The sequence below is a fragment of the Vipera berus genome (assembly GCF_964194415.1).
Source record: "Vipera berus genome assembly, chromosome: 12".
Lineage (NCBI taxonomy): Eukaryota > Metazoa > Chordata > Lepidosauria > Squamata > Viperidae > Vipera > Vipera berus.
Window position 1 is genome coordinate 1,775,604 of NC_138215.1, and position 16,749 is coordinate 1,792,352.

General features: G+C 47.0%; 1 protein-coding gene across 1 annotated transcript in view; it reads left to right on the forward strand.

The window, feature by feature from the left end:
- The window catches only part of IQCH (IQ motif containing H), a gene marked incomplete at its 3' end in the record, with an annotated part of 123,738 nt that overhangs the window by 37,502 nt on the left and 69,487 nt on the right, over positions 1-16,749 (forward strand). Inside the window, exon 9 of the mRNA XM_081337333.1 lies at positions 3,386-3,658. Coding sequence (XP_081193459.1) covers positions 3,386-3,658 — 273 coding nt within the window. The remainder of the gene's footprint in view (positions 1-3,385; positions 3,659-16,749) is intronic.

A 16,749-nucleotide genomic window follows, 5' to 3' on the forward strand; every position in this document is an offset into this window, starting at 1 on the left:
TAGACATGTTCACTCCCTTGAGTTATTTATAAAAATCCAGTTTGGGTCACCACAATGTAAAAAAGATGTCGAGACTCTAGAAACAGTACAGAGAAGAGCAACAAAGATGATTGGGGGACTGGAGGCTAAAACATATAGGGAACGGTTGCTGGAATTGGGTATGTGTGGTTTAATGAAGAGAAGGGTGAGGGGGGACATGATAGCAGTGTTCCAATATCTCAGGGGCTGCCACAAAGAAGAGGGAGTCAAGCTCTTCTCCAAAGCGCCCAAAGGCAGGACAAGAAGCAACGGAGGGAAACTAGTCAAGGAGAGAAGCAACCTGGAACTAAGGAGAAACTTCCTGACAGTTAGAACAATTAACCAGTGGAACAACCTGCCTCCAGAAGTTGTGGGTGCTCCATCACTGGAGGCTTTCAAGGAGAGACTGGATAGCCACTTGTCTGGAATTGTATAGGGTTTCCTGCCTGAGCAGGGGGTTGGGCTAGATGACCTTCAAGGACCCTTGCAACTTTATTATTATTATTATTATTATTATTATTATTATTATTGTTGTTGTTGTTGTTGTTGTTGTTGTTGTTGTTGTTATTATTACATCCTCTCTAAAGGAATGGTTCTCTGGTCCCCAAGAGTTTTTGATCCCGCTGCAATGCAATAAATGCGAGTCCCATAAACTCTGTTGAAGTTGGTGATCTTGGCTATATCCTAAGAGTTGCTTATTTATTTCTGTGCATGAAATATAAAACCTTTTAACTGCAAGAAGAGTTCTGGGTCATTATTAGAACTATAAAATTATGATGCTGTTCTCTGCAAGAACTGTTTGTGTTGTACTATCACAACAGGCATATCTACCAGGTCTTAAATTTTGTGCTGTTACAAGCTTGTTTGTATAGTTTAGCCAATTCATTGTTTTACAATGTTTAAAAACATTGCTAAATACATGGGTTGGTGCAAACTTCCAGAAGCTGTGATAGAAGCCCCTCTTTGGCCAGAAAAAGGGGGAAATTGGGGCTCAGAACATCTGGAGCATAGGTTTGGAGAAAAGAGATTAGGTTCGATCCATTGATGAATACAGTTTATTAGCTTTGTGTTGCCCATTTGTGCTGTATATTATGTAAGCAGCTTAAGTTTATTACTGACCATTAGAAATAGAGCCTTGGTGGAGCAGTGGGCTAATGCCTCCTTAAGTAACACCAGCTGCCTGCAATTAGTGCAGGTTCGCGTCCCACCAGGCTCAAGGTTGACTCAGCCTTCCATCCTTCCGAGGTAGGTAAAATGAGGACCCAGATTGTTGGGGGCAATTAAGCTGACTTTGTAATAATGCCGCTTGGGGTGGGTGTGAAAGCCCTAATAAGCAGGCATATACATAGAATGAAGGCTACTGCTAAGCTTGTAAGCCGCCCTGAGTCTTCGGAGAAGGGCGGGATATAAATGGAATTAAAAAATAAAAATAAAAAAAATAAACATAGGACAGTATGCAGGTGTGCATGGGGCATAAAGGATGCATTTTCAGTAACATGGATGAGCAGATGACGAATTCTTTATCAAAGAAAGCTAAACTCTTGTATTAAAGTTAAAACTGCAAATGTTATGAGAAATGGGCATTAATGTACAGATAGTCCTTGACTTACAACAGTTCATTTAGTGACCGTTCAAAGTTACAGTGGCACTGAAAAAAGTGACTTATGATCGTTTTTCACACTTATGACTGTTGCAGCATCCTCTTGGTCATGTGCTTCATATTCAGATGCTCGACAACTGATTCATATTTATGACAGTAGTCCTGTCTTGCTGTGATGTGATCCCCTTTTGCAACCTTTTGACAAGCAAAGTCAGAGCCAGATTCACTTAACAACAGTGTTACTAACTTAACATCCAATTCAATTAACTTAATGATTCACTTAACAATTGTGGCGAGAAAGGTCGCAAAATGGGGCAAACCTCACTTAGTGACCGTCTCGCTTAGCAATAGAAATTTTGGGCTCAATTATGGTCATAAGTCAAGGACTACCTGTATGTAAACATAACATCAGAGTTTGGTCAGCATAAAATGCAACATCTGAGCTTTGAAAACAAAATGAGCTCAGATTTCTTAGAAGACATCTGTTTCTTTCTTTCTTTATTATTTACTCCTTGCGACCTGCCTCGCTGTGGGGCTACTCTAGGCAGCTCACATTTGCAGAGGAGTTCCTGAGCTTCCTCGGTGATTCTTTGGCACTGCAGGGACTTTCAGAAGTACCTTTGTAAAGGCATCCAGTGGGGTGGGGGGCGCTCTTGCCTTTTGGATCCCATGCAGATATTTAGATTTTAGCATATGATGATGTTAAGCTTGATCTAATATATCACTAAAATTAAAGGGGGTGACTTATAGTGGCTTTACAGGCAATGCGATGCTATGCAATGCCATACAATACAATGCAACAACACAACACAACGCCAGTCTCCAGAAGAATATGCCCTAAATATTACCTATTGGTTAGGTACAGGGCCTGTCTTACTTGTTTATGCTGTTGCCAGATCCCTCCAGAGGTTTATGCTTTTATCCAGTTCTACGTATCTTTCGTTTATTCCTCCCCTATTTTAGGCACACTTTATAGCAGGACATTTTACAGATTATAAAGACAAAATAGGCCTGCTACTGAGAGTATCATTAAGAGAGAGTTTCAGGCAATCACAGATCCCTGATGAATATTCCAGCACAATTTATGTTTGCAAACAACCAGTTGTCTCACATGCAATCTATATGTTGTGAAGATGCACTGAAAATATAATTTGTGACACATTCCAAACTTTTGGTTTCAAATTTTTTTAAACAACCCTTTTTGATCCAAATGACTGTTGTAGAAAGGGTTTGTAGCTAATTAAACTATTTATCCTGTGGAATAGAATATGGCACGTAAAAGGTGTTTTGTAAATGAAATCATATACTGAAAGAGCCATTTAAAATGCTGATCTGTATGGGCTGAAATACAGACTCTGCCGGCTTGGGGTGCATTTTTCTTCTTTTATATTGTTTTGGTATTGATTTTCCCCCCCTGATGTGGTAGAATCAAACGGTGCCAGAAGTGTTGAGATGAATCACTGTTATCCAAGGGCTGCAAGCTTCTCTTCAGAGTGACAGAAGGAGAATTCCGCATGGATCAAATAAATACAGATGTGTAGTAATTAGTTTTATTCCCAGCGAGCCCATTTCCGACACACTAAAGATGTGAGTGATTATGGAACCTCACCCCAGCAGCTTTTATCAATTTAAACTGCTACGCTACAGGATAGGTCATAACCCAGCCTGCTATTAATAATGTATTTATTGCACTCAACATTATAAATTAGCTTGGTGGAAGGAAGAGAAAGTGCACTTCTTAACGAGACTAATGTTCTCCTCCTACAGAACCGCCCCATGTCCCTGGCTACCTTCATGAAATACAGCCCTAGGACCATTAAAAGGGTCAAAAACCTGATCCAAGGCAAGGAAGCCTATATTGTGGGAGGTCTTCTGAACCAAGATGACCTGGAAGTGGCTGACATGCTAGACATGCCCATTCTCGGCTCTGACCCAGAAGTGGCTCATCTCTACAGCACCAAGTCCGGAAACAAAAGAGTCTTTGACGCTGCAGGGGTTCCGGTACCTCCCGGGCAGCATGACGTCTATAGCAGGCAGCAGGTAAGATTGGCCACTGGCCGGGCAAGTCAGGAAACCTGAGTGGAGACGATTCTTTTCCTTCTATTCTTGCTTGGATAGAGCTCAGCTTATGCTGCCCAGGTACCAGCAGGCTGAGGTCCATAACTGACTCAGTTCCTGAATGGTCTACCAGTGAGTGCTACAGTACATGGCGATGACCTTGGCAGACGGGAGAAGAGATGCTGCCTATGGAACAGTCAGATAAGAGGAGATGTTGCCCTCAGCTGTATAAAGGGTAGAGAAAAAGGTTCAGAAGGCACCCTCCCTAGTTTGGGGGCTGTAAAAGAGAACATTTGTACTTTCAGACTTGCACAATTCTGCAAGATCCAATCTGACTCTGTCCCTGGGACCAGAGGTTTAGTCTTTTGAACATTTGGACTCGTGCTAGGACCCAGATTGGATCCTGCAACATTATCCGGGAACACATATATTTACCTTCATTCATTTCACAATTCGGTTAATGTAGCCTCACAATACAGTAAAATTAGTTTATCTGGCCATGTTTCCTCTCTGGTCCACTCAGGAAGACTGACATCAGTCTTGAAAGTCTGAGAGTACCAATCTCCCACCGTCTCCTTTACAACCTGAGGGAAGTTCCATTCCAAGCCTCTTTCTCTGTCCATTGTGCAGCTGCAGGCTATGCTTTCTCTTATCTGACCGTTCCCGAGGCAACATCTCCCCCCACCCCAAGGTTCTCCCAAGGTCATTCCTGCATACCTTTGCCAGAGCAAATTTTTGTTCGGCCATTTTTTTGATTCAGGGCCTTGGTGCAGTGCCCAGGTTACACGCTTTGGTGTTCTTTCCTTATTTTTTTAAGGGAAAAAATTATGTTTGGGCAACAAGTATTCTGTGGGGCACAGCACCAGCCTCAAGCATTTTTCCATTAAGAGAGCCTATCAGGATCCACACAAAGCACAGAGATAATCTCTGAAAAAGCAACTGCAGTCCTGGACATAGTTTGCCTCCTTCTGATTCATGGGCATTTTTTATTTGCTGCACTCACCATTGCGGTTGTTTTGTGAGAGGGCCAACAAAATCTTCTCCAAACTCCAATCGAGGGCCCCATTTTCCGACATTACAGTGGTGTTTCTCAACCATGGCAAATTTAAGATGGGTGGACTTCAACTCCCAGAATTCCTCAGGCAGCCATCCATCTTTAAAGATATCAAGGTTGAGAAACACTGCATTATTACACTGGTCCTCAGCCTGGCACCGGGAGTGTTTGCTTGGAAGTAATGTCCCCCCCCCCACAAATAACTGCAATAACGATTATTATTTGTCAGAACTTAATGTGGGTCTGCATTTTTTTCATAATAAAGTCCCTAAACAGTAGACTTGAATTACCCTTCAAGTGCATCTGCATACAGGAACTCGTTTACACAATTATTGAAGCAACATGTCAGTTTTACAGCTCCCTAAATTTCATGGAGAATCCCTAGCCTGATTTGCTAATCTCTGCATTTTTTGAGCTCTGCCCCCCATCACAAAGTGCTTTTATGAATTGGAGATTCAGTAAAAAGACGACCTTGTTAAGGTTTCTTGTCCCCAGTTTTATAGGGGAGTATTCCGAGACTGTCAAGAGCAAACTAGGACCGCAGCTCATTCTTCACAGAGTATATGCTTTGAATTAAAGCCTGGAGGGGGAGGGGGAAGGCATTTCCAGTTCTAAATTGGCCAAATTTCAGGAATGATATGGACAATCTTATTAAAGAAGATGGAGTGGAACGCTATAGAATGTAGGTTCTGTTGGTGAAATCAAAGCTAAAAATAGTTCATATACCTTACTGCTGTAGAGTCTTCTACAGCATTAAACAGAATTGCTAAATAATTGCATGGGAGAATGTAGGGTCCTTGGTGCTCTGTGAGCATGGTGGTTTTCTTGCAGATGTTCATTACCAAACTAGGTAACATCATCAGTGCTGATCGTGTTTCCTAGTTTGGTAATGAAACATCTGCAAGAAAACTACCTGGCTCAGAGAGCACCATGGGCCTCCCAATTCAACCCTGAGTTATACATGTTCTTTTCTATCAATATAAACGTAGCGAGACTTCAAATGACTCATTGCAGTTGAATCATATATAGACCCTATGTATGAGTTTTCCTTGGCCAGCTTCAGCACGGCTTTGTTCCAGGTAAGCTTCCAGCTTCTGCTGATGTCACACAAAAAACACTGGCTCTCAAAGTTACAGCAGTTATGCATGAAAAAGATGGATGTCTGCAGGACATAAGATTTGGTGTATACAGTTCTCTGCATATTGCTTCCATTTGGGCCAGATCCTATCTGTGGGAGCCAAACTGGATTCTCTCCTGCAGACATTCAGGCTGAATGCACAGATGCTTGCTGGGAAGCCTGTATCATTAGAGCATCACTGGCACTTATCCCAAGTGAGCCTTCCAGAATAAAAACACCTGAATGGGTCTCCTTCCTGCCTTAAATCATTGCTTTTTAATGTGCAGTTCTTCTTGCTAGTTTCCAGGGCTTGAAGCATTCTGGACCATCAGTAGCAGTCATGAACAATTATGTTAATACTTATTTATAACATTAGCCTTTCCAGTTTTAAATGAATGATATTTTTAGACAAATCCTCTACCTGCTTGTGTTCCAGGAAAACTTAAAAGATATTAGAGGTCGAGGTAATTGTCTGAAAAAAGTCTCAAAAAGCCAATCCTGGGCTGTATGGGAAAGCTTTGTGATGAGTTTAGAAGCCGCCTGTTTACTCAGTGCCAAAGACAATAGCTCCAGTGGCAGCTGATTATTGTATGAGGTCAAATACCGTCATCGGATCTATGAGTTTCCAGGGGATCATTTATCCCTATAATGAGGCTCGGCATTTTTGCAGGTACACGCACTACTGATAGCCCTTGACCTACAACCACAATTGAGCCCAAAATTTCCATTGCTAAGTGAGACATTTGTTAGGTGAATATTGCCCCATTTTATGCCCTTTCTTGCCACGGTTGTTAAGTGAGTGATGGGATTGTTAAGTGAACCTGGCTTCCCCATTGACTTTCCTTGTCAGAAGGGTGCAAAGGAGAATGACATGACCCCGGGACGTGGCAACCGTCATAAATATGAGTCAGTTGCTAAGATCTGAAAATTGAATACATGCAGTCGTCATAAATGTAAAAAATGGTCATAAGTCACTTTTCTCAGTGCTGTTGTAACCTTGAATGGTCATTAAATGAACTGTTGTAAGTCAATGACTACCCGTATAACCACCTGCCAACCATCCTGAGACCCAAGGAGACCCAGAGTTTCTGTAAGGACCTGCCTCAGCCAGGGCCCCCAAGAAAGCAGAACCCTTTTCAACGGGAACTTTTATTGAGAGGGAGGGAGGAGAGCTGAATTTTTCCCACGCAAAACATTACATTAAAACTGCCCTTTCAACCCCTCCCCAGTGTCCAGCCGTCTGGTTTTATTTTGGCCAATCCATAGGCGTGAAGTTGTTATGGGAACCAAGTGCAATTCCGAGGGTTCCGGTTCCTCCTCTGTCCTGTCCCCTCCGTCTGGAGATAAGGCACATTCCTCCCTCCTTTCAGCCCCAGAGAGGACTACTTCAAAGAAGGTAGAACAAAGCAAAGGAAACACATCTCGGAGCCTGCAGAACTTTCCCCTCCTAACAGAATGGCAACCCCCGGAAGTGATATGCAGGAGTAAATGAAATGGGTATTATGCATGGAGGGTCTGACAGTTTCTTTGATTTGTCCTTACAAATGCCTTGTTAGAGCAAAAATGACGATTTTTCTGGGAAGTAGAAAATCTTTTTCTTTCTTTCTCTTTCTTTCTTTCTTTCTTTCTTTCTTTCTTTCTTTCTTTCTTTCTTTCTTTCTTTCTTTCTTTCTTTCTTTCTTTCTTTTTCTCCCTCCCTCCCTCCCTCCCTCCCTCAAGTCAATAAATAAAGATTGCCAAAATTCAGCCATTTTGCTAGTAAATCTGGTGTCCCAATCTGGGGATGCTTTGTGTGTGATGTGGGCCATAGGCTGTGAGCCTCATAGCAGATAAAAAACAGATAACAAAGGTAGCCTGAATTAATCATAGTTATGTATAAATAATATACTATAGTGTAGTGTGCCCAACATGTTAACTACAATGTAATTATTGTTATGAAGTGTACCCTGAAATTCTACTTTCACATCATTGTTCCTTTCCATTTGTCTCATGTTATTTTTATTTCCTGTTGTAAGTTTCATATGAAATATTGACAGGGGGTGTTAAATAATCAAAGGAAGGTGACAATAATTTAAGGCACAGTTCAATTTTCACTTAAAGAGAGCTCATAATTCTTTCCATTGGTATAATTCTTTCACATAATTTCACATAATTCTTTCCATTGGTATAATCTTTACAATTCTATTGATCCATTTCATTTCTGTAGGGGTCCTCAAGAGGAAACCCATTTATTGGACTTTCAGAAGGAGCAAATAATGAGACATGGAGCAAATAAATAATAATTCTATGTGGATTGTTCAAATAATAAAAGGTTTCTTAAATTCCAGTGCATGAACCACTATAAAAGATTCCTCCCAAGTCAGTCTCTTTCAAAAGGTTATACTTTCTGGGGATTTCCGGTTTGACATCGCAGCGTGACATGCACAGAAAGACAAAGCTCCGTCTTCCGTGTTTGATTTTGCCCCACTGAGGACCCTAAAAAGGGTCAAAAGAGGCAACGGAGAAGGAGGGGACCCTCGTTGATTGCGGAAGGGCGGTGGCCTTTCTGTTTGATCTGAGGAAGCCCTCCAAACCGGCGGGGAAAAGACTGGCTACATTTGTGTGGCCAGACAGAAGCTGCTGACAACCGAAGAAAATAAGCATTAACCAGTAACTTTTGAGCAACGTGGTTGGAACTGGGTGAGACCCTATCTGTTGTGTATTGTGGGTAGACTGCCAGGCACAGATGACAGGACACCGAGTTAACGCTCAGATTTATTGTGGTTGGAACAAGAACTCTCCACAGCTCAGCTCTTTATATACTGTTGCTGGCTAGCCGCCGGCCAATCCACATCTTTAAAGGATCCCACCAAAACGGCCAGACCAATAGGATACTGTTGCTGGATGAGGCTCAGCTGATGCTCAGCTGAGCTGTCAAGTTTAACAATAACACTAACATATATACACTGAATATATAACACCCCTTCCCCCCCCCAAAGAAGAACGATGATAATTGACCCGGCATAGGCTTGCCATTGCTGGTGACCTATGACCTCACGAAGTCTTGAAGATATGCTGGAGGCTTGTGCGTTCTGTTGGAACGTCTGAGTGGCAGCTCCACCCTGCCAGGGGACTGGCTATGTTCTTCCCTTTCATTTCCCTGTCCGGGCATGGAGTCCCCCAGCTGGTTCCCCGGGTCCTGTGCTTCCTCAAGAGTCTGTGGCCTTTCCATGCTTGGCAGATTCACAACGGGGGGCCTTTCAGGTGTTATGGCGACTGCATGGCCACAGGGTTGCCCCCTGTCGCTAACCACTTCCCTATGTTGGTTTTCTGGGGCCCGCTTCCTTAGCTGATCTAAATGCCTCCTCATCTGATGGCCCCCTTCCCCCTCAATAACGTATGACAATGGCCCTGTTTTATCGATCACCACTCCTTGCACCCAGAAATCCCCACCGGTGTAATTCCTTGCCCACACATTGTCCCCATCTGCTAGCCCCCTCACAGTCCAGTGCTGCACCCCTTCCATTGCCACCTGGTCAGGGTGCAATCTGTCCAGTCGAGTAATGAGGCGTCGGCCCCAACGAAGTTCAGCTGGGCTTTTCCCGGTAGCTGTGGATGGGGTAGTGTGTTGACTCAGTAGGAATTGTGCCAGTCTCTGGTGCCAGTCCCTGATGATAATTCACTTCAGGGCATCTTTTGTTGATCTTACCATTCGTTCAACAAGGCCGTTAGTCTCCGGGTGGAAGGGGGCGGACGTGATGTGTCTAATCAAGTTGGCCCTGTTGAAAGCCTGAAAATCGTTAGATTTAAATTGTGGGCCGTTGTCTGACACAATGACATCAGGCAAGCCATGTGTTGCAAAGAGCCCCCTAAGCACCTGTATAGTTTTGGACGTGGTCATGCTAGACACCGGCACTACCTCCAACCATTTAGAATAACTGTCCATTACAACGAGGAAAAGATGACCTTGGAAGGGGCCTGCATAGTCAATATGGATTCTTGACCATGGTACGTGTGTTGGTTCCCATTTGTGCACAGGGTAATGAGGTTGTTCTGGTCTGGTTTTTTGGCACTGATAGCACCCTGCGACCTGTCCTTCGATTTCCTTGTTGAGGCCTGGCCACCACACATAGCTGCGGGCCAGGGCCTTCATTCTGACAACACCGGGGTGTCCCTCGTGTAAGGCCCCTAGAACTTTAACCCTCAGTTTGTCAGGGACTATGACCCTACTTCCCCATAAAAGACACCCTTTATGTAACAATAATTCGTTCCTCCTGGTAAAGTATGGTTGGAAATCCTTCCCTGGGCATTGCGCTAGCCACCCCGAGGCCACCCACATTGCTACCCTGCTTAGAATTTTATCAGATGTAGTGCTGTTTGCTATATCTTTAGCCTGCAGGGGGGAGTCAGGAAGTTCCTGGATGGCAATGACATTACAGGCCGGGGCTGGATCTGGCTCAACAATTGACAGGGGCAGTCTGCTCAACACGTCTGCGTGCCCCATGTCCTTACCAGGTTTATATCTTAAATCATAAGAATAGGCAGACAGCAATACAGACCATCTTAAAACCCTAGGGGACAGGATCTGAGGTGTTATTTTGTTGGTTGTAAATAGCCCCAACAAGGGTTTATGATCAGTGAAGATGGTAAATTTCCTACCATACAGGTAGTCGTGGAACTTTTTGACCCCTACCACTTCCAAATTTTCTATGACTGAGGGTGCCCGGGTCCCAGGGGGCTTGAGGGGGTTATTGATACCTGCAGGCTGTTCATCGATGTCATTTAAGTTGTTGCGATTCCGGCCTCGGCAAACGGTTTGGATGTGGCCGGTTTTACCGCATGCATGGCATCTGGCACCGCGGAACTGGCAGGATGCTCTGGGGTGGTTGCCCCCGCAGCTGGCACAATTTAAGCTGCTCCCACTCGGGTTTCGGCTAGGTACTCTTGGGGTTTTGTTGGCTCCTACCGGCTTCTTTTGCGACGGAATGTAGTCACGCCGGGTCTTGAATTTCTCCAGTCTCTGGAGAATGGCATCAATCTGTGCTTCGTTGGCTGGTTCCCTCTCTTCACTATCTGTAGCATTCTCTTGATGCACGGAGCCACTTGAATTGTCACCATATCTGGGCGCGTTTTTTTCGTTAATCGCTTCCTGAGCCATAATTTCGTTAACGACTTCTGACAGGCTCAGGGTGGGTTTTGCGATTATCTTTTGCTGGAGGTGATCGTCGCTCAGACAGAACACAATTCTGTCCCGAATCCGATCTTCCAGGTCGGGAAAACGGCACATTCGGGCGGCCTGCCGCACGGCGGCTACAAAGTCCATTGCTGATTCTCCGGGAAGCTGATTCCTCTGGATGAATCGGAGTTGCCAGTAGATTTCAGATTTCTCTGGCATGAAATGCTGGCTCAATTTGCCAACGAGGTCAGTGTAGGGCAGTGCCGTGACGGGATCTGGGATGCATAGCCTGACAGCCATGTCGTACACGGCTGGCCCGCTGATGCATAGCAGTGCCACTGCCTTCGCTTTATCTTCCGTGATTTTGTTCACAAAGAGATACCCCTCGACTTGTCCCAGGTGGGACTCCCATTGTCCCGGGTGGCGGACGTCAAACTCGCGCACGTGTCCGATTTGGGTCATTCTGTCCTGGTCTGGTCACTGCTTGACAGGAAGGAATTTAATCGAGAGAGTTCATTCTTCCCCTCCTTTCCCGTAGTACGCGCTTCAGCTCTCGTGACTCAGCTAGTGCTTCAGCTCAAGCAGGATCCCACCTTCGTCGCCACTTGCGTATTGTGGGTAGACCACCAGGCACAGATGACAGGACACCGAGTTAACGCTCAGATTTATTGTGGTTGGAACAAGAACTCTCCACAGCTCAGCTCTTTATATACTGTTGCCGGCTAGCCGCCAGCCAATCCACATCTTTAAAGGATCCCGCCAAAACAGCCAGACCAATAGGATACTGTTGCTGGGTAACGCTCAGCTGATGCTCAGCTGAGCTGTCAAGTTTAACAATAACACTAACATATATACACTGAATATATAACACTATCCTCTCTTTATGACTTTTAAGACTTTTTCCTGGGGGGAAAAACAGCCAAAGCAAAGAATCCTCCCTGATGAGAGAGGGAAGGGGAATTCCCACCTCATTTACTCAGGAAAAGAAAAGCTGTACTGGACCAATATGTAACCATTTGGCCAGAGCTTATATTTAAGAACTCTGTTAGAGTATTTACCATTTACAGGGTTAATTTATTTATTATTTATTTATTAAATTTTTATACTGCCCTTCTCCCGAAGGACTCAGGGCGGTGTACAGGGCAATAAATATCAAAATATAAGTACAAAAGTTAAAAGAAGTTAAAAGAATTAAATAATCATGCCCAATATAATACAATGCTTAAAACTGTGTTAAAATTAGATCCAACCCTAAACCCATCAAACCAGGCCAGATTGTTCAAATAAATAAGTTTTTAAATCGCACCGGAAGGAGCGAAGGTCGGGGGCCATCCGGAGCTCAACTGGCAAGCGGTTCCATAGGTCTGGCGCGCCCACAGAGAACGCCATCCCACTGGGGGCCACCAATTGACATTCTCTGATCGGAGGCACCCTGAGGAGGCCCACTCTGTGGGAACGCACTGGACGGAGGGAAGTTGATGCCGGCAGCAGGTGCTGCCGTAGGTAATCCGGACCCATGCCATGTAGGGCTTTATAGGTCATTACCAGCACCTTGAATCTCACCCGGAGGGCAACTGGCAGCCAATGCAGCTCGCGGAGCAGAGGTGTAACATGGGAGTATCGGGAGACCCCCAGCACCACTCGCGCGGCTGCATTTTGCACCAGTTGAAGCCTCCGAGTGGTCCTCAAGGGCAGCCCCATGTAAAGAGCGTTGCAGTAGTCCAAACGAGAGGTCACGAGCGCATGAGTGACTGTACGCAAGGCATCCCGGTCTAGATAGGGCCGCAACTGGTGCACTAGGCGAACCTGGGCGAAGGCCCCCCTAGTCACAGCTCCTATATGATCTTCTAAGGAGAGCTGTGAATCTAGAAGGACCCCCAAGTTGCGAGCCCGATCTACGGGGGGTAATAGTTCACCCCCCATATTAAGAGATGGAATATTCTGCGTTTCCCGAGATGCCAACACGCACAGCCACTCAGTCTTGTCGGGGTTGAGCTGAAGCCTGTTCCTCCCCATCCACATCCGGACCGCCTCCAGGCAACGGGACATCACATTGAGGCCATCACTGGGGTAGTTTGGGGTTGAAATAAAAAGCTGGGTATCATCAGCGTACTGATGATAACCAACTCTAAAACCACGAATGATCTCACCCAGAGGCTTCATGTAGATGTTAAACAGGAGAGGGGCCTCAAGGTCGACCTCTGCCCTCCTGCCAACACCGACTGCGAATGCCCCAGAAGATAGGAGGAGAACCACTGAAGAACTGTGCCTCCCACTCCCAACCCCCTGAGGCGCCACAGCAGGATACCATGGTCGATGGTATCGAAAGCCGCTGAGAGGTCTAATAGGACTAGGATAGAGGAGCAACCCCTGTCCCGAGCCCTCCAGAGATCATTCACCAGCGCGACCAATGCTGTCTCTGTGCTGTACCCGGGCCTGAAACCCGATTGGTACGGGTCTAGATAATCAGCTTCCTCCAAGAACAAATGGAGCTGATGTGCCACCACGCTCTCAACAACCTTCGCAAGAAAGCGAAGGTTGGAGACCGGACGAAAGTTATTTAATACAGCTGGGTCCAGGGCAGGCTTCTTGAGGAGGGGTCTCACCACTGCCTCCTTCAAGGCGGCGGGAAAACTACCCTCCCTCAAAGAAGCAGTTATCACTGCCTGGAGCCAGCCTCGTGTCCCATCCCGGGCCGCATAAACCAGCCAGGAGGAGCACGGGTCCAACAAACACGTTGTGGAGCTCAGCTTCTCCATGATCCTGTCCACATCTTCGGGAGACACAGGATCAAACTCCTCCCAGATAATATCGACAAGACTGCTCTCGTCCTCATCGTCAGACTCTGCCCAGTCGGAGTCCAAACCCGTCCGAATACGAGCGATTTTGTCCGACAGATGTTGACTAAACTCCTCGGCACGACCCTGCAAGGGCTCCTCCCTCACCTCCTGATTAAGGAGGGAGCGAGTTACCCTGAACAGGGCAGCCGGGCGATTATCTGCGGACGCGATGAGGGCGGCAAAGTAATTAAACCTTGCCGTCCTCATCGCCGCGAGGTAAGATCTCGTGAAAGACCTTAGTCGCAACCAGTCGGATTCAGATCGGCTGGATCTCCAACAGCTCTCTAGGCCCCGTCTCCGACGCTTCATCTCCCAGAGCTCCATGGAGAACCATGGTGCCCATTGGGATCTGCACCGGGTCAAGGGCCGCATGGGTACAACTTGGTCGAGTGCCTCCGTGGCCGCCTTTTACCAGGCTTCCACTAGGGCACAGGTCTGCAACCCGCGGCTCCAGAGCCGCATGCGGCTCTTTCAGCCGACTCCTGCGGCTCCCAGTCCTCTGCCATGTGAAGTCCAAAAAACAAAAAAGTGGGACTAAAAAAGTTCAACCAATCAATTCAAATATGCAGGGTAGGTGCATATCTCGCCTTGGCTCCACTCTTCAGTCAAACCCTGTTCTGCGCATGCACGCATGTACACGCATGCGCACACATTTTTTGTGGCTCCCAGTTTTTCCTTTTGTGAGGGAACCGGTTCCGAGTGGCTCTTTCACTGTTTCAGGTTGCTGACCCCTGCACTAGGGCATCAGCCGAGCTGTGAGCAAAGGAGGCAGGTGGGGACCCAAGCGCCGCCTGGAACCGCTCAGGGTCCATTAAGCGCCTAGGACGTTTACGTTTACGTTTACGTTTATTTGATTTCTATACCGCCCTTCTCCCTAGGGACTCAGGGCGGTTCACAGGGCATATATAAAAATAACGGTACAAAAGTTAAAAGGAAATTAAATCAATGCCCAGTTAAAAACAAGAATACAATACAAAAACAGCAAATTTAAAACCCATAATCCCCCATCAGGCCAGACCCGCTAATTCAAATAAGTGGGTCTTCAACCCGCGACGGAAGGTTCGGAGGTCTGATGTCGTCCGGAGCTCCACCAGCAGTTGGTTCCATAATGCCGGAGCGCCCACAGAGAAGGCCCTCCCCCTGGGGGCCACCAGTCGGCATTCCCTGACCGGAGGCACCCTGAGGAGGCCCTCTCTGTGGGAACGCACAGGGCGGAGGGGAGTTGACGCCGGCAGCAGGTGGTCCCCGAGGTAACCCGGACCCATGCCATGTAGGGACTTAAAGATCATAACCAAAACCTTGAACCTCACCCGGAAGACAACTGGCAGCCAATGCAGCTCGCGGAGCAAAGGTGTAACATGGGAGTACCGGGAAACTCCCAAGACAACTCTCGCGGCCGCATTCTGTACCAGTTGGAGCCTCCGAGTGGTCTTCAAGGGAAGCCCCATGTAGAGAGCATTACAGTAGTCAAGGCGAGAGGTCACGAGCGCATGAGTGACCGTACACAAGGCATCCCGGTCCAGATAGGGCCGCAACTGGCGCACCAGGCGAACCTGGGCGAAAGCCCCCCTAGTCACGGCCACTATATGATCTTCCAGGGTAAGCCGTGAATCTAGGAGGACTCCCAAGTTGCGAGCCCTATCCACGGGGGGTAAAAGCTCACCACCCACAGAAAGAGATGGAACATTTTGAATGTCCCGGGATGCCGGAATGTACAGCCACTCAGTCTTGTCAGGGTTGAGTTGAAGTCTGTTCCTCCCCATCCAGACCCGAACCGCCTCCAGGCAACGGGACATCACAGCGAGGGCATCACTGGGGTGGTTTGGGGTCGAAAAGAAAAGTTGGGTATCATCAGCATATTGATGATACCCAACTCCAAAACCACGAATGATCTCACCCAGCGGTTTCATGTAGATGTTGAACAGGAGAGGCGAGAGAACCGACCCCTGAGGAACTCCACAAACGAGAGACCTAGGGGCCGATCTCTGCCCCCCTGCCAACACCGACTGCGAGCGTCCCAGGAGATAGGAGGAGAACCACCGAAAAACTGTGCCTCCCACTCCCAATCCCCTGAGACGCTGCAGCAGGATACCATGGTCGATGGTATCGAAAGCCGCCGAGAGGTCTAATAGGACTAGGACAGAGGAATATCCCCTATCCCGAGCCCTCCAGAGATCATTCACCAATGCGACCAATGCCGTCTCCGTGCTGTACCCGGGCCTGAAACCCGATTGGTAGGGGTCCAAATAATCCGCTTCATCCAGGACCAGAGGGAGTTGATGCGCCACCACACTCTCAACAACCTTCGCAAGAAAGCGAAGGTTGGAGACTGGACGAAAGTTGTTCAATACAGCTGGGTCCAAGGCAGGCTTCTTGAGGAGAGGTCTCACCACCGCCTCCTTCAAGACGGTGGGGAAATAACCCTCACTCAAAGAAGCAGATATAACCACCTGGAGCCAGCCTCGTGTCCTCTCCCTAGCTGCATAAACCAGCCAGGAAGGGCACGGGTCCAACAAACATGTGGAGGAGCTCAGCCTCCCCATAATCCTGTCCACTTCATCAGGGGTCACAGAATCAAACTCTTCCCAGGTAACATTGACAAGACCGCTCGTGTCCTGATCGCCAGACTCTGCCCAGTTGGAGTCCAAACCGGTCCGAATCCAAGCGATTTTATCCGACAGATGTTGACTAAATTCCTCGGCACGACCCTGCAAGGGATCCTCCCTCACCTCCTGATTAAGAAGTAAGCGAGTCACCCTAAACAGGGCGGCCGGGCGATTATCTGCGGACGCGATGAGGGTAGAGAAGTAGTTACACCTCGCCACCCTCATCGCTGCGAGATAAGACCTAATGTAGGTTCTTAACCGCAACCGGTCGGGTTCGGATCGGCTAGACCTCCAACAGCTC